The 26,377-nt window shown below is 36.6% G+C and overlaps 1 protein-coding gene across 4 annotated transcripts in view; it reads right to left on the reverse strand.

Moving 5' to 3' along the window:
• The window catches only part of sdk1a (sidekick cell adhesion molecule 1a), a 493,742-nt gene that overhangs the window by 259,092 nt on the left and 208,273 nt on the right, over window positions 1-26,377 (reverse strand). For all 4 annotated transcript variants that reach the window (XM_088612342.1, XM_088612344.1, XM_088612341.1 and 1 more), the window contains exons 4-5: window positions 21,363-21,469; window positions 20,572-20,719 (exon numbers count right to left, since the gene is read on the reverse strand). In XM_088612342.1, the coding sequence (XP_088468468.1) occupies window positions 20,572-20,719; window positions 21,363-21,469 (255 nt within the window). The remainder of the gene's footprint in view (window positions 1-20,571; window positions 20,720-21,362; window positions 21,470-26,377) is intronic.

The following is a 26,377-nucleotide window of genomic DNA, read 5'->3' on the forward strand; positions in this document are numbered from 1 at the left end:
ACACCATGAATTGAATTGAATTGAGGGGAGAGGGGGGGAATACTAAAGCCAATACTGGCTCAATACCCTCAATGGGCTTTGACGTGCTAATGCGTTGGTTTAACAGTCCGGGTGTGGCAAGCTTCCAATGTCAACTCGACTCGATTGGAAGACAATGAACGTATTTTAGCCCTAAATGAATTAATAGCAAACATGGTTTACATAAAATACATTTTTCCAAGAAAGTTTATAATAATACGATCTATAGTTGAAATCTGAGCCTACTGTAAATATAAAGGAAAAGCATTTTAAGAGAGCAATCACGCTGTGTTTATGTAGAAAAAGCGATTAGGTTTATGAGCAATCTAATTACCTATTCGCTTAAAACGCTATATAAAATAAAGTTTATTTAGAGATGAATGATCAGTGTCGCAGTTTAAATAATTTTTGTAGGAGGGCTTGGACAGATTCCAAGTGCATTTTTGCAATTTACGTTGCATTGTCCAATGTTCTGTTGTAATACAGGCTAGAATACAGTTACAGTAGTCTAAGCTTTATCAGCCTATTTAAAATAATTGTTTTGAATCCCCGGCGGAACACACTCCATAGGAATCAGCGCTTTTATACAGTATATCGCCTTTAAACACATATATTTAAACACGCGTTTACGATTTAAATCAAAACGCGATTCAAATCAATATAAATGTATATTTTGTAACGCATAGGTGACTATTCATTGTTATTAAAAAGACTTAAATTCGATCATGTCGTGATATTTAGAAATATAAATTTGTTTGGTGCGAGTGAGGTTTTATTTAATCTCTGACCAAGGGAAACCTTTCATTTTTTCAAAGAAATGTTTGTTAAAAAATAAAGTCATAGTTCCATGGGATTCAATCACAGACCATGTGACATGGGAGTCAGGAAACTAACACACAGCGCCACCGGATTTAATAACGCAATAAAAACGCTATAAAATAATGTGACTAGGCACAGAAAAAGTTTACAGCACAGTACAATAATAAATGCTGACCATGACTTTAGAAGCATAAATTACCTTACACTCAATTTAAACACAAGCTGTCTTTCTGTATGAACCTCTAAGCTGGTTCATACAGAAAATGTAGAAATGCATTAGCCTGATTATGATTAAAAAACACATAATTAAACACGCGTTTGCGATTTAAATCAGAACACGATTTAAATCAATATAAATGTTTATATTGTAACGCATACTGTCCAGCCTCCATTTCTCTATAAAAATGTACTCTGTTGCACACACACACACAATAGAAGCAGGAACCGCTGTCAGAAGGGAAGAAGGTGACTATTCATTGTTATCAAAAATGACTTAGAATCGATCATGTTGCGATACTTTGAAATATGCAACTCACAACTGGCAACCCACTGAAGCTAAGCAGGTGTGAGCCTGGTCAGTACCTGGATGTGAGACCTCCTGGGAAAAACTAAGGTTGCTGCTGGAAGAGGTGTAGCGGGGCCAGCAGGGGGCGCTCACGTCCTAATGCCCCAGTGTAGTGACGGGGACACTATACTGTAAACAGGCGCCGTCCTTCGGATGAGAAGTAAAACCGAGGTCCTGACTCTCTGTGGTCATTAAAAATCCCAGGGTGTTTCTCGAAAAGTGTAGGGGTGTAACCCCGGCATCCTGGCCAAATTTCCCCATCGGCTGTTATCAATCATGGCCTCCTAACAATCCCCCTCTGTGAATTGGCTTCATTACTCTGCTCTCCTCCCCACTGATAGCTGATGTGTGGTGAGCGTTCTGGCGCACTATGGCTGCCGTCGCATCATCCAGGTGGATGCTGCACATTGGTGGTGGTGGAGGGGAGTCCCCATTACCTGTAAAGCGCTTTGAGTGGAGTGTCCAGAAAAAGCACTATATAAGTGTAAGCAATTATTATTATTATAATTATATAAAAGTCAATTGATTGTCCATAATATCGCTATTCTATTTTTTCGAAGAAATGTTTGTTAAAAGAAAAGTCCAGCACCAGCTGGATTCGAACACACAACCTGTGCGTTGTTAGTCATGCATCTAGACCAGTAGGCTACAAGACAACTCGCATGAACAGGGAGGCGAAACAGCCTTACACAGCCCTGTCGCAGTACACGAATATAATCATACCGTTATTAAATTCTTTAGATACGCGATTCCATATTATATTCCCTATTAATCAAATTCTAAAAGTATACTTGTTGACTCCGGTATCACGTTAGTTAAAGACTTCGAAGCTTAAAATGTTTAGGGAGAAATGGAATACTGGTGTGTATTTTTACCAAGACCAGCTATATACTGTATGTTTATGTTCCAAAATTAATATCGTTTATGGCCTTCACACGCGTTGCAGTATGCTCCTATTCTTTTTATGCTCAGCTACTAAGATTTCCCTTCAGTGGTAAAATTAGATATGAATATTCATTACTTAAACGGGCACAGTTAAGACATTAAATATACATATACATACTGTATACAGTACAGTTTGCATACGGTAATATGTTTATGTTCCTAAATCAATCTCTTTTATGAGCATGTGAAAGGCATGGTGAATCACTGTACTTTGCATGATTGGAAACAAATGCGTGATTGCGAAATGCTGTGGTGTTACTTTTACAAAGACGGTCAATGAAAAAAAGAATGTTGACCAGGGCAATACTTTGAGTTTACACTTACAGCTTGTCCAAGGTCATTCATTATTAATACTATTAGTAATATCTTCGTTAAAGACTGATGGCCACAGCTCAAACATGAGAGGTTGAGCTTTATTAGCTCCACCTTGCGGAAATTCCGGATACTATTATTTTGCTTGTCGTATTATAGGAGAATTTACGGTAACTAGCGGTATTTACCGGTAATCCGCGGTATTTACCGGTAGCTTGCGGTAGACTGCGTACAGCGTACCGGAAAATAATGCGGTATCGCCCGCGCATTTTGAATGGCTGCATCTGTAGTCATACATATTTCACAAATATTTCATAAATCAGATTTAAAGAAACTTTCACTAGGCCACTCTGACACTGTATAGTGTTAACTTTGCATCTTCCTAGAGACTGTACTTTTAATTCTGAATGTATTAATAAATATATTATAATTCTTAAATCAGTCCTGAGGAGGAGTAATACCTATTTATATGAGTGCCATTAAACAGAGCCTTCAGAAATTACTATTAAATGTGCAAAAATAAATGTAGGTATAAAGTCAAAGACAATGCTTTTCTTCTTCCTTCATAACAAAATAAGGAATACACTTTGTAATAAAACACCCAAATCATATTTTTATATTAAATTAAAAGCAAAAATAAACCAATTTGTCATACCATAATACACCACATCATATGCATCATTTCTCAGGAAAATTACACTGCAAAACCTGGTGACTGAGAAGTGTGCTTGTCCTGACAAGAACCCATTCAGGGGATTGGCTGCAGAGCAGAAGATGAACAACAGCACATGTCAAAGAGGAACAGGGAGAGGACAACTCTGCAAAGCGAAGCAAAAACAAACTTTGAAAACGAATGTATAGAGCTTCTTTCTGACTGCTTCAGTGAAGAGGAAAGTGATCCAGATGAAGGTAATCAAGTTCAATTATACAAGCCTGTAGAAGGCAAAGTGACTGCAGTGGAAGGGAAAAAAGTGACAACAATATCAGGAAAGAGCTAGATACTAATATGTGCTATAAAAGAAAAAAACATTTAAAAAAGCTAAGTTGACTAAAAAGGAGACTGACTTATTTAGCCATTTCCCCTTAACTGATTTCTATTTAGATTGCAAGGGACAATCTCAGAAAAGAGTGGGTCCAAAAGATACAGACATTCTCAGCTTGGTTTATATACCCCTCCAACCCCATAGACTGATTTCTAGAGAAATGAATAATGAAGTTGGAAGATGTGTACAATCCAGAACAGGTATTCACATTTACATTATGCCACAAGAATGATCAGAACAGTATTCTATTATTTATCATGCAATAAATTGGAGAAAAAATGAAAGCAAATACATAGTAAGCCAACAGCATACAGTAGATTTAACAACCACAAAATATGACGATGAACTTATGTCGGTTGGTTATTAAAAAATTGTATTGTGTTTAGACATTGAGTAGTCTAGTCTCTGTATCCTTCTTCTTCACAGAATTAGAAAAGAGTCAGGACATCATAAAGATTCCTAAAGTGAGCTACAGTATGTAAATACACAATAGACTACATATGGGTCCAAGCCCACCCTACCTTTCTTTTGGCTCTTGTGGGTTAAGGTTTGCATGTCCACTATTATAAGTTGTGTGGCATAGTGCAAAAGTCTTTGGATGACTAGCTGCAGGCACTGCTGTTGTATCCTTAAGAGGGGTAGTTTAACCTAAATGTATAAAAGGGAACCAGCATTTCTGAGGAGTAATCTGTGCAATGGACTGGTGTCCCAACCAGTGGGTGTGTCATGTGTTCTACAGTCTACTTAACACCACAGAAATCAGGATAAACTCTGGCTCAATGAGCTGCTGTGGTATGGATTTTAGCTTAAAACTGTTATAACAGCTATTTATAGCTATAATAGCTCTGTTATATGTTATCCAAGAGGCTAGAGGAGTAGGACTACTATTCTTAGCAACATAAATCTGGCTTAGGCAGCCTTCGCTTCTTGTATATGGAGGAGCTTCAGACATATTACTAATGTGTTCTTCCTTACTTGTATGGTGACAATCCTGTGGGGTATCAGGGGGCTTTAACATCTTGTCACCAGCATCCTTTGACAGCATTATCAAGAGCATCACCTGTACCAGAAACATATCCAACAAAAATTGTCCCTGTCCTCCCTGCTACAAAGGTGTATAGCAATATCTTACAATAAGCCAACACATTACTGCAACTTCTCATGTAAAAGACTTTAAACTAAAGACTTCATATGGGACTGGGACCAGTTTACAAAAATCCAAACTTAAATAGTTACGGTTAGTTGATAGCTACAGTATAAACGGTCGATGATATGTACTGTATAGGTATGCAATGTTTGTGGGATGTCCTTCTGTTTTAAGAAAAACTATACACTATTTCATTTGGTTTAATTATTAAAGATAGAAATGGTCAAATATATTGAAAGACGGGAGATGTGTTTAGGACATTTGTGATTTTGGGATGTCTGTGGAGTGTTTTTTTGTGTTTGAAGAGTGGAGCTTTATGGATTTCAAAAATAAAACCAAGATTAGATCTTGTGAGTGACAGTAAGAGAGTAGTGAGAAACTGGAGTAAAAGGAGATCTGCGATATAAACTTCCTATTCATATTTTGTTGTTTTTATATTAAATGTGTTTTTCTGTTTGAGCAGAAATAAAACTTGCTAATGGAACCTAGCATCTTAAGGGATTTAATCCTCAGCTTAACATTATCACTTTTTTACACTGTTAATGCAATGTTCCATTTTGTAGCTCTTGTAAAGGATTGGTTCTTTAATGTTTTTCGGATTTATAGCTTTTCTTTATGGATTAAAGACACTGATTCTTTTTATGTAGATTGATTTTTGGTGGCATGGAAATAATGGAAAGAGTTTCTGGAATCTAGCCCAACCTGGAGAACAGGTGAAATATTTTTGGAGTATTTTGTACTTTTTAGTTTTCAAATGGAAATTCTTTCACATGCATATAAACAGATATATTCAAAAAGACAAAAACACTAAAGTGATCATGGGATGTATTCCTTTGTTATGACCGCACAATATTTTTGGATGTTGATTGTGTCTCTTACAATGCATAGCCTTGGTTTAGTTTAATATTTTTTGTCATAGAAAAATTGTCTTAAGGAAAAGTAATTGTAATGTTATTCCATAAGTGGACATGACCTCTTTATGAGTAAGAGTATCTGACAGCCTGAGTGGCAGACTCCAAATTGACAGCGGTTCTACCATATACAGGTACCAGGCAAATGCAAAGCTGGGTAACACATGAGTTGAAACTGCTCACATTAGGTAAACTGTGCATATGTGAATCAGTATATGTTGTCATGATCTCAAGGTTCTGCTGTACACTGAGTAAGACAACAAGACATTGTTTTTATCAATATGGCAATGGATGTGATTTACATGCAATGAAAACCCAAAGATGACTTTGTACCTACTATGTATATAGCAGGTACTTGTGTTATTATTTAACATTTGCTATTATATTATTATTAAATGCTACATAACATTAATTATTATCTTGCATGTATGAGATATACAGTTAACTGTATAGCTGATTATGATGAAGATAATGAAACACTGAGGAACAGGATTTTCCTCTTCCTACAGAAAAAGTGCTAGTTTGCCATCTGTCTCAGAATGAATTACAAATAATGATTGAACAGTCACGTATGTGTTCAGGCCTAGTGGAGAATAAATTAAAGGGATTTCCTAGTGCCTCTCTGCATTATAAGGTTTTTTTACATATGCAAGAAACTGCTGGAACAGAAAATGGACAAGATATTAAAACACGTAAAAAAATATAATTGTAGGCTGTATACAACATAGAAATTTGCAAATCAAAAACAGATCTGATGTACCAGAAGGAAAAACTTTTTCTTCTAGTGTTAGCGATATTAAGGCTGACTCCAAGACCACTGCAGTGAAGGACTTCCCAACTACCTTTCTCATTATCTGTTAAACTAGACCACCTGTGGGCAAACTACAGCCCACAGGCCGGATCTGGCCCGCCAGCCAGTTTTAACAGGCCCTTGAGATAAAAAATAAATTAGTCAATATTCGCCATATTCCAGTTTGTTTGGTGCTGTTTTTTCTTACAATTTATTATTCGTGCCCTAGATGGCGCACGAACACTTTACCAGAGTGATTCCAAATTGTGCATTGCACCACCTTGGCGCCATTGTCGGTCAGGGGCATCTTGGGTATCTCCAGTCAAAGAAAAATCTTATTACGAGCAAAACCCACTGTTCATGCACACAGAATGCAGAATGTATGAGTCACACGCTACCTAACTAGATTGCGTCACATGACACTGGCCACAAGAGTCGGCAGTCTGTAAGCAGCGTACAAGTTGACCGCGGCTTCAGTGTTTCGTGTTTCTATGAGTCGTCATTTTGTGAGTTTTTTGTTACATGATCGCAATTGAGAGGTTTTTAAATATAAAAAACGAGTCATGGAGCTTAGTTCTAAACACAAAATATAGAAAGTATGAGGACAGTTTCTTGAATTTCGGTTTCATGTGCACAATTGTGGACACTGAAGAATGTCCTCAGTTTGTTGTCTGCCTTAAAGTGTTGGCTGCTGAGAGCATGCTCCCCAATAAATTGAAACGTCACTTGGAAACTGTTCACAGTAGTTTGGTAAGTAAGCCTCATGAGTATTTTTCGCACAGGTTAAGTAAATTAACAGAAACCAGCTTTTCTAACCAAACTACAGTCCCCAGCAAAGTTCTTCTTTCATCATACAAAGTTGTATACTGAGTAGCACAATACAAGAAACTTCATACTATTGGAGTACCAAGGAATAAGCAACAGAGCTCTGTGAATCCTGCTTCCCTTTGCAATTTCCTGCCTTTGTGAGGCTGGGTTTTCAGCACTTGAGGTTATCAAATTCAAGTTCAGACCAAGAGTCAATGTTGAGAAGGAGATGCACGTTGCCATTTCAAAAAAATACTACCCTGTATTTTTGGTGAATTATGTTAACATAATTTAGTAAACAACCCACCCACCAATTAAGAGGCACAAACAAAAAGACATTGTATTTCTCCCTCCTTTTTAAAAAACATTGATTTTGAATTTTTACTTGTTCTAAGTCATTTTATTTGCATTTTACAAAGGTGTTGTCTATTTTTTAATGTTTTCACATTCAAACAATTTCAATAAAATGTGTTGTCAAGTATGTTTACTTTTTTGATCAAGTTTTTTGGTTTTGAAAATGATTAAAAATAATAAAAATTGGATCAACTTTGTTTTAATTTTGACTCATTTCCTTTTCAAATTTATAATCTTTTGAAAAATATCGTACTGCCATAGAACTTTTTTTGAGACAGGGGAGGTATGTGGAAAATTTGACAGATCAAGGGTAATGTCAAGTTTCATTTGATTTTTATTTTTTTAATTTAAAATATTTACTTGTTAACCTTGAACTAATAAGCCTATGTTGGATTTTAAACTCATATAGGGCATAGGCTATCTGTAACAGCAGCCTGAAGTGGCCCACTATACAGTTCCAAAATTGTATGTGGCCCTTGGGCCAAAAATGTTTGCCCACCCCTGTTGCTTTAGTGGAGCTAATGCTATCTTACAGTTGCTTCTCTTGCTTATATTAAAACTGCAATGAGTTCTTACTTTTGCAGCATTTAAATGCTCCTCAACTCTTTGCCATCCCAAACACTGCTTAAAGTGATAGCCAAAGACTGGCATATAGCAATGCCCCTTTCTATTATATCATTGGAGCAATTCAAAATTGCACTTTTAAAAACAGCTTGATCAGAGAATTATGAGACTGAAGGAGAGAAACACATATGGGAAAGATTTTCAAGTTTCAAATGAATTTATAATAGATTTAGCTTTTCAATAGTGTGGTGCCTGGGGCCTCTGGGTGCTTTTGCAGCAACAGGACTGGACTATTAATTATGCAATTCCTGCCTGGGGGACTGTTGGGACTCAACTGACTGGACTGATAAATATTTGTTCCCCATTAGTTTCCCCCTTAGCTAGTCCTGCTGTTAGTTCTTCACCTTTAATAAGGGGACTGATGGTCAGTAGAGCCTGTAAGTGTGGGAAGTCCTGTACATTTCTGTTATAAAACTTTCTGCAATATATGGAATCGTTATTGCATCCTCTGCTCCACCTTACGAGGCCTTTTGATTACTCGTCTTTTTATGGAGCAAATTTTATTTTCCTGATTAACTCAAGGGCGTACTTCTAAATGCAACAAACATATATTTGCATGTTTTGGGAACCTAAATTAAGTTAAAGTAAGGTCATTCCAATTAATTCTACATAATTGTAAAGCCATTTAGTATTTTGAGACTTAATATCAATCTGATTGAATACTATTGGGTAGAGTAAAAACAATACTGGGAAAACAGTAGCAGTGAAGAATCCAAAGGAGCAAAGTGATCCAGTGCTACAACAAATAAACAACAAGAATGTTGGCAAAAAAGACACCATCAACATGTCCCAAGAGTAAAAATGTTCCAGAACATCACTGCATTGCTGATCCAATTGGCTAATGTATGCACTGTCAAGATGTGGCAAATGTAACATCATAGCAAAAATGTATTCTATTACTTTCTGACAAGTGCAGGTATTTCTTTGGAAGTAACATAATCTAAAAGACCAAACAGAGGAACTGTTGTATGTTAAACTTATCCAACTATCACATTCTTCATCTGCAGTTCCTTTATTGCTAATAAGAAAAGATGGCAGGTTAAGATTCTGTGTTGACTACATAGCCTTTATTTAAAAGATTTTTCTTAATGACTAGAAGTTAGGACAACTGAACTGAGCTGCTGTTTTTAACACAATAGTTGTAAAATGTAGGAACTGATAATTTGTTATCTTTCTAATTTCTAAAACCTTCTTTTGTGTCACCAGATGGAAAGTGTTTGTGTTATTTAAAAATGTAAAAATGAAGCTACAGATTCTGAGAAAATCAAACCAATCTTGCAACTACGTCTTTCCAAAGACTTCCATAAAGATGCCATCTAGAACTGGAATCAAAGAGAATCTTAAGGTCATAAAGCCTGTTTAATTTTCCACACCAGTCTTACATTCTCCAAGTTTATAAATGCCAGATGTTAGTTATACTAGAGTGAGAGTTGTGAAGAATGGTGAAGATCAAGCCATCTCACCTTCTAATCTGAGCAGAGACACTGTTCAGTTTCTTAGAATCAGCGTCTTACAGTTGTTGGCTCCTGAGAAGTAGTGTCCTTTCTTGGAGTGTCACGAATTCGAGGTAGTTACAGAACACACTACAGTGGTATGTGCCTTCAACAATCCAAAATCAACTATTTATCTTATTTGTTGGATAATCTTGCTACAAGACCTTGAATTTGAAATGTCGTATAGGACAGGCGCTTTGCATACTGGCCCTAATATGCAAATATCTTCAGTACTCCTCCACGTATAAAAACTTTGGCTGCACTGAATGTTAATGATTCTAAGGTACATTTCAGCACATTTCCTATTTATTGACCTGAAATAGAAGATGCAAAGAATATTACACAGTGTAACAAATACCTTTAAATTGTAATTTCTTCACTAAATGTTTGGAATTTGTTTCCCAGGTTTACAAAGATGTTGACAAAGTGTGATATACCAGCTTGGGAAGTTTCTGTCAGTGGTTCCCAGTACACAAGAAAGATGACTGGATATCTCTGTAGACAACAGCGGGAATGGCACAGAGCTTGACAACAAGTTACCGTTCTTAAAGTAATAAGACAGAGTGAACTCATAGGGTCTGAAGACAGAAGGATTTGCATTCTGAAGAATTATAATAAATAATTCACCTGGATCATAACTTTTTCACTTGACTGTGGGAAGTGGAACTGTCATATTAGAGAACCAAAATTATGTAGGTTAACCAATGAAAAGCCAAAATCAGAGAGCACACTAAATATAAAACGTACCCATTTGTATTATACTACCATTAATGGTATAGTAAAAATAAAAGTGGAAATAACAAATTACTACCAAAAAAGCAAATATCTCTCAAAGATGGTAACAGTTCATCAACATCTGCCATGAAGAAAATTCAATTTGTGGTGTGATATTATTTTTCATGCAATATTACTTGCTACAGTTGCATTACAGAATCTACTGACTAGAACTTTTCAAGTTCCCTTTTTCTAATCACCAACCAATTTTTGGTATTTCACTATAGCACACACTGTGAGATCACAACATAATACTTCAAAGTATATTGAACATTAAAAACATCTGTTAGATTCATTGCATTGTAGCCTTGAATATTTCAATGCATTGTAGAGGTTTTGTATGACTGCTTATGTTGTGTTTTCAAAAATGCTATTTCTTTGCTTACTCTTGGAAGATTCCATCCTGGCTAGAGCTCCAGATAACATTTTTAAAAGAGACAGTGAGTCACTGAAGCCAACTTTGAGCACTTCCAAGATATATGAATGCTATCACCTTCATATGCAGTACTTCATGAGAGGTTTGGTTGAAAGTAAACCAAACACACCTATAAATATCCTTATAAGGGGGGAAATATATTCCCGCATAAGTTAAAGGGTCATTATGAGTGTTTTTGGATTGTATATGATTCTAAGACTGCTCTAGTGACTAAATAAAATAAAGTAAATTGCTCTGCTGAATGAGGAGAAAACAAAAGGTTGCTGATCTTATCCTGATCTGATTTGCAAAGGACAGAAGCTCAAGCCCAACAGAAATGAATACAATAAAATGTATTTTATAAATACATACAATTCAACAAAATTAAGTTTTAATCCACAGTGAACAACTAAATTGCATAGACTATGAATATAAGAGAGCTAACAAACAAGATGAACAAAAGGAAGCCATTTGTTTAATTGATTGCCTATAGTTAGTTATGCTACTGGTCCTTATTCACAGCAGTAATATGGGTACATCACGACATGATGAATCCTAACAAAGGAGTTTGCCAAGAGGAAGAAATCTGTAACCGACAACCCAGTACCTAAAGAAAATATAGAAAAGAATTCCATTAAGACATTTTTCATTCAAACTTTCTATATACAGTATATACCAAATACGTAATCTGTGTTCAGATGATGATGATAAAATTATAAAAAATATTATTTGGAGTTATGAAGCACTTATCCCAAACAATCTCAAAGCATTTCACGTATATTATCACCCATTATTGAAGCACAGAACCCTCCTGGGAACCATGCAGCAGCTGCATGGCTGATCAGGCAGAGACAGGAGAAATTGCTTTACTGAAGGAATCAAAGGGGAACTTTAGGTAAACATTCTAGAATTGTGCCAGGGTTAACACTTATAAACTCTTGTAAACAGCACCATTTGATCTTTAATGATAAAGAAGTTAGGACCTCTGTTTAATGTTTCACCCAGAGGGCACCTCCTACATTAAATTTCCCCTGAGTCACCATACCATAACAATGGGAAAGGAAGAATGGCACAAACTGGTAAACCAACACTGACACTTAGGAGCTTCAACCTAATAATAAAGGTCTCCCACATTCCAAAACGTTTTAGGTCCAGTCCTTTTTAGCTTCTGAAACTGCAGGTACTTTCAGGCTATGTTGATCTAAGTTGATGATGGTGCTATCAATATGATCACTTCAGTTAAGAGTCACTCCAACCACAAAAGTGAAGCTTATCATAAGTGATTTTACTGTAAACGAAAAACTGTGGTAACCGAACAGCAAGGAGCAGAAGTGGGAACCGCATACTGTACAGGAACATTCTGTAACTATGCAAATTGTATGCTGCCATTTCATACAATCTGTTATTTTACGGTACATTAAGAGACCAAAGGGCCAATTCAATTAACTAGGGAAAGGCAATTTGGGATCATTCAAGTTCAAGAAATAATCAGAGAAAATGTGGTGTTTTTTATTTAGCTCTTTCATCATAGATATTATAATAACATCAAAATAATATGCACACAATTGCTCTTTTAAGTTGAATTAAAATTTTCTTAAACAGATTTTTTTTTTCTCCACAGCTCAGTGTTAATGGACCTAGATGAGGTGTGTCAGCAGTTTAGGTATTATACAAAGCGAAAATTAGGAGGAACAAAAACACGTTTGCGGGCATTCAGCTTCCAATTACTACATGACCAGCTGTCATGCAAGATTTAGTTTGACTAGTTGGAAGACAGCGTTTTAATAACCTGTAAGTTTGAAGGTCATAAGAAATGTATATAAAGCAATTCAAGTATGCTATTTAAAAATATTGGATACACAATGCGTAGACTACACTTTGTTTCTCTTGCCTGATTAGAAAAAAGCTTAAAAGCTATAGTATACAACTAGTGATGATCACATATAAATAATTATAGAAAAGAAAGCCTGCATTGAACAGCACACACTGAAATGAGAAAGATAAATTAAAACCACTTTAATTTTGCATACAAGGTACCTGAAGCCCCCGTGAACGCAGATACAGACAGCACCTTCTTGGAAAAGTTTCACAGAAAGTTTTTTTTCAGCACTTTAGTTGCTTTACAGCCAATAAATTGTGACACCCTATGAATCATTTTTCTTCTTTTGACAAACACCTTTTTAACGTGAGGAAAAGTTAATTAGATTCTGCAAACCAGATGGCACAACTTATCAGCACAGATCTATATGAAAAAAATCTCTGTGGTGTTTTCTACTGTTTTCTCATGTATTTTTTCTCTGAATAATTGCTGCTGTACAAAACTGCCCAAAGCAGCAGCAAGCAAGCAAATGCGACAAAACACATTCTAAGCAATATCAAATCCAAGTTTCAGTGTCACTGCTCTGAGTTCATTAAAGATACAAAGCTATTAACAATGTTTTAATTAAAATACAAGAGTGGAGATTTTTGGCAAGTATTTCTTAATCAGGGAAAAGTATGTAATTATGTCTGAGAATGATGGTTCCTATTAAGTGTAACTATTGCTATTTCAATTAATCTAGTGTTGCTTTGGATATTGCTATGTCTGTTTCATCTCGGGTTTCTTACACATTACTGATCACTGCATTTTCACAAATTAATTACACTAATCACCAGCTACCCAAAAGTCACTCCCTGATTTATAACTGCTTCCTATTCACACCAGCAGCTGACAGTAAACTTAAATATGGTCCTCTTCACAGCATATAGTTTATGTGCTATATACTCAAGGGGGATTTTATTTAATGCATTCATCTCAAAAGTTAGGAAATGGAAGGCTAAAAAGCAGTGACTCAAAGAATTTAATAACTCATTTAAGAAAGTTTATTTTAAAATAAAACATTTTAAACAATGATAAAAAAAACAGGGACCTGTTAAAGAGGATGAGTATTTTGGAAAGACAGAGAAACAAATACAGTATAGAAATGGAGGCTAAAACAAATGTCAAAGGATGCCAACAAAACAATAGTAAAGGATGAAGTAAAGTATCTCAGAAATAAAAATGAGAAAAATGCAGATGATAAAATGGAAATTGCTGAAATATTAAATATTTCACTCAGGTGTTTACCATAGAAGATATAGAAAGATGTATATAAAATAATATTAACATAGAAGTCTGCCAGTGTTACAGGTATTAGAAACCTAAAATATATTTTTACATGTAAGGTTATGAGAATGATAATTAGGCCAAAATTAAAGAATCACCTGTATGGCTATACAAATTTAAGAAACAAACAGGGCTTTAATATGATACAGTTGGATTTTTAGAATTTTTTTGTTAAAGTTCCTCTTTAAAGATTGATTCTACAATTTCGGGAAGTAATCATGTTAGGTAATGCAAATTTTTAAATAGAGAACTGAGTAATGCACAGAAAACTCTGTTGGACCACTGCTTTTCTTAATTTATACCAGTTATCTAGATTCTGGACAGTTAAACTAGAGAAGTTCACAGATGATACAAAAAAAGAAGGATTAGCATAAACTGTAGATGCTATGAAGGAAATTCAAAAAGACCTGAAGAAGATCCAAAAACCAGGCAAATATCTTGCAGAAGGCATTAGATGGACTACAGATAAGTCCACCTATGGTGACTTAGTACTGATGGAACAAAGGCATTGGTGACTTGATTTGAAGTTGAACAAAGTGGATTTTTTTCTGTTTCTTTCTTGATTTTCAACAGGACTGATATTCAACTTGCTCACTAATGCCATGATTATATTGTATGTATATTCATAATTCAAAGTTATTTTATTGCATTAAGGTTTTAACAATCAATTTACCAAAATAATGCCCAAAACATTGATATACAAGATTAATATCTCATTGTTCTGAGAGCACACATGCACACAGTGATATATTTTGATTTTCAGTGTTTTAAAATGAACATATCTAATTGTGAAACATTTTTTCAAGTCTTGTACTTAACATTGCAAGATTTTTTGCAGCCTTTGATGTGAAACCACAAATTCATTTTTCCACTTTCTGTACTTTCTAAAATTTATTTAGTTTAGACAAGATGTTAGCAATAAGGAAGAACACTGTGCAGAATAATGTCCCCTTACGCAACCTGCAGTGCTGAGAAATTAGAAAAGAATATTCTAGGATTATAGAAATCTCTCCAAAGGTCATCAATTGATGCCTTTGTGACATAGGGTCTTAACCTTTTTAAATCAGGAAATTGTGATGCCCACTGACAATTTTATGCAAATAAACTGCCATACTGAATTAATTCATAATTAAAAGCCACACTTTACATAACTTTAAATAATCATCATTCTCTCAGGGTTTATTGACATTTAGATTAATTGAAATCTCTTGTATATAAAGCAGTTTAATGATTACCACAAAGGGACATATCCATATAAAACTGTTGTACTTTGGAAAAAGGGCAATTTAATTACAAAGAATCAGAGCCCTCACAATAAAGCCAACCAAATGCCACTTCAAAATTAACAAACAGGAGAAAAGCATATGCTGATGAGTACTGCAAGGTCTTTGTAAAGATTTGCTGCTGATTAGAAGAAGATGCATAAAATATAGTATAAGATACTGTACGTAATTTAAACAGAAAATTCTGTATAGCACTTTGCCTTATTTCAACCACTGCCATCATCAGTGCACAAAATGTCTAATCAGGAAGACCACAAAAATCCTTGCCAAAAGGCACTTGTCTTGGTATCTAGATTTTCACAAATCAACCTATTCTAATTCAACAGAAAAGAAAATCAACCTAATTCACTGAAATATGCCCACATTACTTTTAAACAAAACAAATAACGGGTTAACTAGAAGAGACCTATGAACTAAGTAGATCATTTAAGTAAAATTATAAATACATTCCCTTTAAGAATACACTGTAGAATAAAGTGTATAGCAAATGACACACCCTCAGTCTGCCTCAGAATGCTAAATGGCAAAAATGCCAACTCGTAAAACAAAGTTCCAGAGCAGCTCACCATGAACTGCATCAGAGATATGTGTAAAAAATATTTTGCTGGATAAAAACTGTAATTCGGATAAAAATCCAACGTCAAATACAGTTTTTATTAAAAAGTGGGCAAAACAGCTCATGCATAATTTTTTTTAACTAAGACTGCTATTAATTAAAATTGGTACGTTGCACCTTAATTTGCATTCAGGAGAGTGACACAGGTGTAGCACTGCATTGACAGCTAGGTATTTGCAGTTAACAGAGTGGTGTGACGGTGTTTTGGTTGCATTAAGAGTTGTGATCTTTATCGGATCAATAGCTTCATAAAGAACGCCATCATACCTTCCTCAAGAGACACATGGAGCCATCTGGTTTGCATCTGACTGGACACAGATTAATACAGCAAGGCAACAATAATGCACAACTCTCTCCCCGCCTACAGAGGTAGGCCAGCCTCAGTCTCACTGTATGCTCTTTCAAACTATATGGCTAAAAAACTATCCAACAATATAAGTATGTTCAACATAAAAGGGAAAAATAAAGGCACTTCATCACTATTTATTCTAAAACGTGTGTGATGTTTTCCACAACAAATAGACAAAACATTTACTATACTCCAAAGGCCAAAGTCCACACACATAAGATATAACATGGAAATTGGATTTTATGACAAACAACAGCAGGGAAAGGGTTACAGCTGAGCCACATCTTTCTGCTCAGAAAATAAATTCAGAAATAATGTCTCCCTTACATTTACTGTACTTAAAAAATAATTAACTAAAGAATCTGTCATCAGAGTCCAATAGATTGATTTGTGCCCCTTCATGTTATTCTAAATAGCTATTGATCTCAGGCAGAGCAGTCCCTAACAATTAATCTAAGTGTCTGCAAGGGCTGTTAATTTCATCATCCTATATCACTTGTGAAGTATAACCTATTTTTCTAAATTCTTCCAGAGGGATTTTTCAGTCATTTGTTGCTGGTTTAACCAACTAAGGTGACTGCACTGCTCCTTTTTATGAACAAATAAGGATGTGATGTACTCTCCAAAACTGCAATAATTGACTTCAAAATATTGTCAGATTTCTAAATCTTTAAATTTCTGTTCTGCCAACCTGAAAACACCCAGAGTGAACAAACCTTCAACTTTGCTAAGGTTACAAGATAGCAAAGTAAGCTCTGTGCAACACCACTAAGTGTAAATGTACTGTAGACAGGCATGTTTTAGAGAGGTAAGACCAGCAGTCTTAACTTACAAGGCCAGCACCACATGTTCTCCTATATAACATTTCACCCCTGTGCTTTGAGCAAAAGTCTGCTTGAGTCTGGGGACATACAGTGCCTTGCGAAAGTATTCGGCCCCCTTGAACTTTTCAACCTTTTGCCACATTTCAGGCTTCAAACATAAAGATATATTTTTTTTATTTTATGTGAAGAATCACCAACAAGTGGGACACAATTGTGAAGTGGAACGAAATCTATTGGATTTTTGAAACTTTTTTAACTAATAAAAAAATGAAAAGTGGGGCGTGCAAAATTATTCGGCCCCTTTACTTTCAGTGCAGCAAACTCACTCCAGAAGTTCAGCGAGGATCTCTGAATGATCCAATGTTGTCCTAAATGACTGATGGTGATAAATAGAATCCACCTGTGTGTAATCAAGTCTCTGTATAAATGCACCTGCTCTGTGATAGTCTCAAGGTTCTGTTGAAAGCGCAGAGAGCATCATGAAGACCAAGGAACACACCAGGCAGGTCCGTAATACTGTTGTGGAGAAGTTTAAAGCCGGATTTGGATACAAAAAGATTTCCCAAGCTTCAAACATCCCAAGGAGCACTGTGCAAGCGATCATCTTGAAATGGAAGGAGTATCAGACCACTGCAAATCTACCAAGACCTGGCCGTCCCTCTAAACTTTCAGCTCAGACAAGGAGAAGACTGATCAGAGATGCAGCCAAGAGGCCCATGATCACTCTGGGTGAACTGCAGAGAACTACAGCTGAGGTGGGAGAGTCTGTCCATAGGACAACAATCAGTCTTACACTGCACAAATCTGGCCTTTATGGAAGAGTGGCAAGAAGAAAGCCATTTCTCAAAGATATCCATAAAAAGTCTCGTCTAAAGTTTGCCACAAGCCACCTGGGAGACACCCCAAACATGTGGAAGAAGGTGCTCTGGTCAGATGAAACCAAAATCGAACTTTTTGGCCACAATGCAAAACGATATGTTTGGCGTAAAAGCAACACAGCTCATCACCCTCAACACACCATCCCCACTGTCAAACATGGTGGTGGCAGCATCATGGTTTGGGCCTGCTTTTCTTCAGCAGGGACAGGGAAGATGGTTAAAATTGAGGGGAAGATGGATGCAGCCAAATACAGGACCATTCTGGATGAAAACCTGTTGGAGTCTGCAAAAGACCTGAAACTGGGACGGAGATTTATCTTCCAACAAGACAATGATCCCAAACATACAGCAAAATCTACAAAGGAATGGTTCACAAATAAACGTATCCAGGTGTTTGAATGGCCAAGTCAAAGTCCAGACCTGAATCCAATCGAGAATCTGTGGAAAGAGCTGAAAACTGCTGTTCACAAACGCTCTCCATCCAACCTCACTGAGCTCGAGCTGTTTTGCAAGGAAGAATGGGCAAGAATTTCAGTCTCTCGATGTGCAAAACTGATAGAGACATACCCCAAGCGACTTGCAGCTGTAATCGCAGCAAAAGGTGGCTCTACAAAGTATTAACGCAAGGGGGCCGAATAATTTTGCACGCCCCACTTTTCATTTTTTTATTAGTTAAAAAAGTTTCAAAAATCCAATAGATTTCGTTCCACTTCACAATTGTGTCCCACTTGTTGGTGATTCTTCACATAAAATAAAAAATTTATATCTTTATGTTTGAAGCCTGAAATGTGGCAAAAGGTTGAAAAGTTCAAGGGGGCCGAATACTTTCGCAAGGCACTGTATAAAATGACAGTGTTAGCCAGCTCATCTGGCATTTACTTATTGAGATGCTACTACAGCCACAAAGCTAGACATGTGCTACTTTAATTTGCGCTTGTGGGGGCAAGACTTCTAACTCCCTAGAGGTAGTGCATCAATAGAGATGAAAGAAAATATTATTTGTCTAAATAATAATCACTAGATCATTTTTTCCCTGTACTACAAGCAGGTAAAGCAGTTACATTTACTAATATAAATTTTACACTGTGTTGCACTGACTTAACTATGCACATTCTGAAGTGCTGCTAGAAATAGATGAAAAGGTATCCGTATACTGACGGAACCTGGCTTAAAAGAAATTTGAGACAGAATTATGCTCCTCATCCTCAAAATGTTTTTCAGATTTTGCTTTTGCTTTTGCTTTTGTAATTACACCAGGACAGTACATGATATGTTTAACATATGTGAGTCTTCACCACAAATCAGTTGAAAAATAAGTTTGCCTATAAATTTTTACTGCCAACAGCAGCTCTCTTTCAGGAATCTGCATGAGGGTCAAAATTCAGGTCCAAAAAAGGCAGACAGGAGGAAAAAAACAGTGCACAGTTTGTATGACTATATATGGACTGTATTCATGTTACTTCTGTTTTGATTTTAGATGTATAGTAGTTGTGTTACTTTGATGAAAACTTCTTTTAAAGAAACAACAGTAATATGTAGACATAAAAGAAAAATGCAGTGCCCCCTACAGAGCAGGTACCCCCCACAGGCTTCTCAACCCAAACATCTAATTCATTCATACCCTGAATCATGACAGCAAGTCATATAACACTCCTAATTTCCTAAGGTTGTCAGAAAGATATTTGACTCTTGCACTTGCAAGATGAGCACAGTCCAATTAAAGTTGGAAAATACTTCTAAACCTGAACGTTTCTAATTTACTCCTGGTCACACAGTGGATTTTCAATTTCATCCGTGGAGCAAATATCAATCTATCCAAACCACCCAACCATCCAAAACTTTGTTCAGAAAAAAACTGTTAAATTGGGTCAAGATAAGGACTAGCTCTGATTTGCTCCCTCTTGGAATAGAAAGGCACTTTGCAATAATGGAGAATTAGACCTGCCTTGGCTGCTGCTGCTGTGTGGGTGAGCTGCTAATTAGACAAAGGGAATAAAAAACAACCATGCCAAGATTAAAGGATGCTTGGAAAAAAGCGTTAATTGCACTTTTCTGACAAGGCAGGGAAATCACATCGCATAAGATTGCCAATGCTGCCACCGAAATGTGCGTCTATGGTTGATGTGTTCTTTCATGTGAGGCTCACACAGGCCCATTTCCCCAACCTAACACTGAGCGACACAAAGCCCTTTCCAATTATTAGGCAGTGTAAGTAGATTCTCACCAATTAAAGGCAATTTCCTTCAAAGCACCTCTTATGCTCATGTTGTTAAAGCCCCATTCATAGGCTTCTGAGGCAATTACTCTATCATACAGCAAAACCAGTTGAGAGTCACAAGAAAAAAAACACTAGACCCAACAGTATCATCCTAATGATTGGCTCCAATGCTCTTCAATGACAGCTCAAATGACTCCTCTAAGAAACAAACAGTATTAAAAGGTCTCAACACTGTACTCACATTCTGTTGCTGGGGATGATCTTATATCCATCCCTAAACCATGTCACCTGAGGCTGCGGATAGCTGCTGACCGCTGGGGAATTGAGCACTGCTGCTTTACCTTGTGGCACAGTCTTTCTCTGATCTCCCTCCACGAAGTTTCCCATATCTGGGGGGAAGAGACCATTTGTAAAAGTAATTGAGTGCTGCCACCTCTGTGATTCCGGATCATACTATGTGCAACATTTAGCAAAGCCTATTTGGACAAAAGGAGGAAATTCTTTTGAGAGTACTAAAATAGATCCACACTGCTGAGGAGAACAAAAATCAAACTAAGCCATTTATCGATGACACAGTACAGACTTGTTTTCAAGTCGAACACAGTGGACTTCTGTGTGAAATTGTCTTTGGGATCCTGCTAAATGACATCATTAACTCAATGTGCAATTTAATGTAATAAATATATTGCTTTGCTAGAAAGGTGTTTTATACTTTGCAATTTCCAGTACATTGTACGTACTGAGGCAAAAATGTGCTTAATAAGAATAGAATAATTATTTGTAATGAGCAGGCTGCAAAGGAAGATAACTTAAGAAATAGCGTGAAATTACATTAAACATTTATAACAAAATAGCATTTGTATAAACATTACATGTAAATAAAATGTAGCTCTTTTATAGGGACATGGCATCTCTGACCATTTGTGTGTACAGGTCAGAGGAGTGCAAAGAAAGAACCTTTTCCACATATCTCTTATGGAAAAACAAGCTGAATGCATCCTGCTACACATGATCACCTTTATTCACACTTACATGCTACTTTTACTTCTGCCTTCTTCTGCATCAGTGCACCCATCCTGTTTCTCACAACACACTGGTAAAACCCAGCATCGGATTGCAGTAGAGATGGAATGATGTATCTGGGGAAAAGCAGAGAGGAAAGCATGTCAGCGAAACACTTCCATCCTTAAGATGAACTCAACAAGAAACATTCAGGTCAGCTCAGCTCCAATCATTTAGATGATAAAGTTTTCTTTATTCAGAGTTAACTGCTCAACGGTACACTGCATACTGAGACTTTATTTTCTATACACACATACATAATACAACTAAAAACATACTGTGGAATCAGACACTGACAATGTTTTACCTTTTGATTGAAGACAATATTTTATAATACTTCTAATACTCCTGTAATACTCTTTAGCAGTAAAGCACAGGTCTCTTGAACAGATCATTTAAAATGTTTTTTTTTTTATTTTCTGCAATTCTAGATTCATTCTATTTAAATACCAATCATACTGAAAATGATGCAAATACAATTGGATTGTATGAAAGATTTCAGTTCATTCAGGCATTCAGTCAACAGTTTTACCCTTCAAAAAACCTTGATTTGAAGAGCAAGCATCGGTGAGAGAGGTTGGCCTTTGTAGCTGCTGAGTATTAGAATACACAAACTATTAAAATGCAATTAGACTCCACAAGCAGATGATTCTAAGTTCATTATGGAGCTGGATTTCAGAATTCGGCATAATATCATCTTCTGCTGATACTGGAGGAGCAGATGCAAAGTATTAAAACCCGCTGCAGATTCCAAATGGAAGTCCTGGCACATAAAAATTGGAACTATTATCTAAAAGGCTTCATCAGTTAAAGCAATAAAGGTACAAAACTGGTCATTTAACCTTAGTATTGGTCTTTTAAGTCCAATACTAACTTCAGAAGTGTACTGTATTAGCTGGGAAAGCACGTAACAGATGCAGCCATTCAAAATGCATGGTAAAACCCCATACTGTGCTGTTGTGCCAAACAAAGGGCATCAGCTGAGAGTTTGTGTGTGGAAAGTCGTCTTTATTTCATATGCATATGGGAGTCCTGCATTTGTACACAAGACTCCAAAGATAACGCTTACAGTGCTCTTTTATATAGTGAAACAAACAATACACACTCCCACATAACTCTCTGCTTGCATTGTGGCTATACAGATGCAGCCATTCAAAATGGGTGGGGTATTTTGCAGCATACCCCGGTGGGCGTGTCGCGGTACCACGCAGTATCAAGCGGTTAATCGCGTCATTTGACGTCATGCCGGAAACTATCCGGCGTCACCTTGTAAAACCGCCAGGGGGAGCTTAACCTCTCATGTACAGCATTTGAGCTTTTAATTTTGAACTGTGTATTACAGCATGTTAATCATCAGTCATTAAAATGTTGGTATATTTTATGAAAGCAAGATTGCTCAGTTGGACAAAAGTACACAACCTACCTTTATCAGAAATATTTATGCATCAAAGCCTTTACCGAAGATATTACTAATAGTATTAATAATGAATTACTTTGGACAAGCTGTATACTCAAAGTATAATTTCTTTAGCACATTTGTACAAGCATTTGGAATCTGTCCAAGCCATACTTTGTCAGGCATTTTGTTTTACTTCAACGGGCATAAAAACTCCCTTGCTTTTAACAGGGCGTTTCATAATTTCTAACTACGAAAATGATTTAAAATGCGACACTTATCATTCAACTAGAGCTCAAAATATCACAAGGATCCTCAAGAGCACAGCAAAGACTGTATTAAAAGATACTTGTATGAGATACATGAGAATCCAGGCTTTTTTATCAACGCTTTCTTTTCCATATACCAGATTTTATGGAACCACTTCAGAAGGGTGTCAGCCAGTCAGATTCCAGGAATCGGTACTTTAAAGGAAAAATACACACCGGTATTCCATTTCTCCCTAACGATTTTAAGCATCGAAGTATTTAACTAGCATGTGAAATAGCGTGTGAAAAAGTGGTAGTTTTAAGCTTTTCTGCTAATATAATATGGAATTGCGGATCTAAAGAATTTAATAACGATATATCTCTCCTCATGCGACTTCCCTTGTAGCCTACTGGTCTACGTGCCCGATTACCAACTCACGGGTTGTGTGTTCAAATCCAGCTGGTGCTGGACTTTTCTTTTAACAAACATTACTTCGAAAAAATAGAATAGCAATATTATGGACAATCAATTGACTTTTATATTTCAAAATATCACAACATGATTGATTCTAAGTCATTTTTGATAACAATGAATAGTCACCTTCTTCCCTTCTGACAACGGCTTCTGCTTCTGCTTCCTGCTTCTATTGTGTGTGTGTGTAATAGAGTAATTTTTTATAGAGAAATGGAGGCTGGACAGTATGCGTTACAATTTAAACATTTATATTGATTTAAATCGCAAACGCGTGTTTAATTATATGTGTTGTTTTAATCATAATCAGGCTAATGCAACATAAATTGATACAGTATCTTTGTCTTCTAAGTATCTTAATAAACTTTCAGCATAGCTTTCTACCTGTTTAGATTTATTTTTCTTGGGATTTTGGGATCAAACGTGGAAGGATTAGATTGTAATCGTTTTTATTTTTCAAATACGTTTTAGAAAAGTGTAATCTATACCTGCCCAGACTGTACGCCTTCCTAAACCTCGCCTTTCACTCCTGTCCTGCTCTTCCCCGCGCACCCCAGCCGGGCGCTCTTCGGCCTCTGCCCGGGACGAATGTATATTTTGATATTTACACCCGGCGCGGCACCAAGGGAGCGTCTGCATTTATAACTTAGTTTTTAAAATTAGTCAAGCAATATGAAGCATCTCCTTTTACTTTTAAGTCCCTTAAATACATTGAGCACAGCTTTCTCACCACTTAAGATTACTTTTTGATACCATCCTTACACAAAGCAGAAACCTTCCAATGACACAGTACAAGTGGAAAGATTACAGATTTTAATCGTCTTTAATTTTGTTACGTTATACATTTTAGGAACGTTTCATCTAAACAAACACCACAAAACTATTCTCGATTGTATTTCTGAATGTTATGTTACACCTACAGTAGTTCACTGCTTTAAATACATCGAATTAAGAAAGTTAGGTGTAGCACTTTAGATCTTTCTTTCTGAACCAGGGAAAATCTGATCATGTTTCTCTATAACAATAATAAAAAACTTTATTTTACATATCACCTTTAAAAGTGGCATCTCAAAGCAATACAGTAGATGGAAAAACAGTTAAAAGGGACCAAAGTAAATACCAGACAAACGCAAACGCGTTTTTAATAAAATGCTTTTATTCATTCAGCAGAGAGTGAGAGGGACATCCAACAGAGAGAGACACACACACCGGTTTCCATTGACAAAAGTAATTGTTTTTTTACATTCCTCTTGTCTAACAGGAATGTTTTGTTTTGTGGACAGACTGTTAGACTAGAGGAAAAGAGCGCCTCCTTCTACGAAGCATTTCGTTGATCCGATCACGAATTCTTTTCCAGTCGCACGAAGTAAGGGTTGAGAATCTCCGATTCACCATGCTTTTTTTTGTGATGGGAGCTCACCCAATCCCTTGGAGTATTTATGCTATATTCACATGTACGGCTAGAATGTTCATTGTCTTCCAATGAAAGGCGGGTGCCTTTTGCCGAAGTCGGGAGAAAATTAGAGGCTTGCCACACCCGGACTGTTAAACCAACGCATTAGCACGTCAAGGCCCATTGGGCCCGCTGTCGCCCACAGAACAGAGGCTGCGCCAGAACCTGGCACTGCTGGAGCAGCACTGTCAGACCTGGGCGCCGACAGTCAATCTGGACAAGACCAGAGTTATGGTTTTCCAGAAAAAAAGCCAGACCTCAGGGAAACAGGTACAAATTCACACTTAACAACACATTAACACCTAACAACGGGAGCAGGGACGAATTAGGCCAGTACCCACTATTGTTAAACATACAGAAAAGAATATTAAAGTATTGAATATTAGTATTGGCATTAGTATTAGCCATACAGAACATTAAAGTGCCCCTTTTCCATTCAGCGGGTGCCTGAGCCGCTGTGTTCTATCTTCTGACAGTCGCCGTTGTGAATGTCTGTAGAGTGTATCTTATTTTTAGTACTATATTTTTGTATTATATTCCCTATTAATCAAACTCTAAGAGTATGTATCGGCTTGTCCCCTCCTCCCGCCCCTTTCTGTGTACAGTAGAGCCTCCTGTCCAGCCAGCACATGTCCAGACATTCACAACAGCGACATATCATAAAACGTTTGCACATATAGTTAAATCATTAGTTGTTTTTCAGGAAGTTAAAAAAAACACTTGAATTACTTATCCAGTCTCTCGAAATAAAGTTATTTTTCAAGCAATGCAACAAATGTCGGGCAATGTGTTTTTTTTTAATCCAACATTGACAGTCACATCTTAAATCTTGTCAGTCAGCTCTTTTTTCTCTATTTGAATTGTGGCTTACACATCGCACGACTTTAAAAGCTAGAAAGACAGGTTTCGATTCACATTAGCTGGCGAGCCTTGTTAACAAAAAAACAGACAATCCACAGGGAGGGTGAAGTCAAGCCAGAGAGAGAGTTTTTTACCCTCTGTCTAAAAACCCAAATAACCCAGGGCAGAGACTCTGGGGGGATCATTGCGTGGTACAGAGCGGAGCTCAGTCAATTCTTATGGAATGTGTTTTCTTTCTTCTTTTTTTCAGCATGGAATAAACCTGTTACTTGACTATATGGATGCCCGGTTACTTTATACGTTTTAGGAACGTTTCATCTAAACAAACACCACAAAACTATTCTCGATTTTATTTCTGAATGTTATGTTACACCTACAGTAGTTCACTGAGAAACATGATCAGATTTTCCCTGGTTCAGAAAAAAGACGATTAAAATCTGTAATCTTTGCACTTGTATGTCATCGGAAAATACAATCAGTTTCTGCTTTGTGTAAGGATGGTGTCAAAAAGTAATCTAAGTGGTGAGAAAGCTGTGCTCCTCAAAGCGCTTTACA

This window comes from Lepisosteus platostomus, chromosome 19, assembly GCF_059453375.1.
Source record: "Lepisosteus platostomus isolate fLepPlt1 chromosome 19, fLepPlt1.hap1, whole genome shotgun sequence".
Lineage (NCBI taxonomy): Eukaryota > Metazoa > Chordata > Actinopteri > Semionotiformes > Lepisosteidae > Lepisosteus > Lepisosteus platostomus.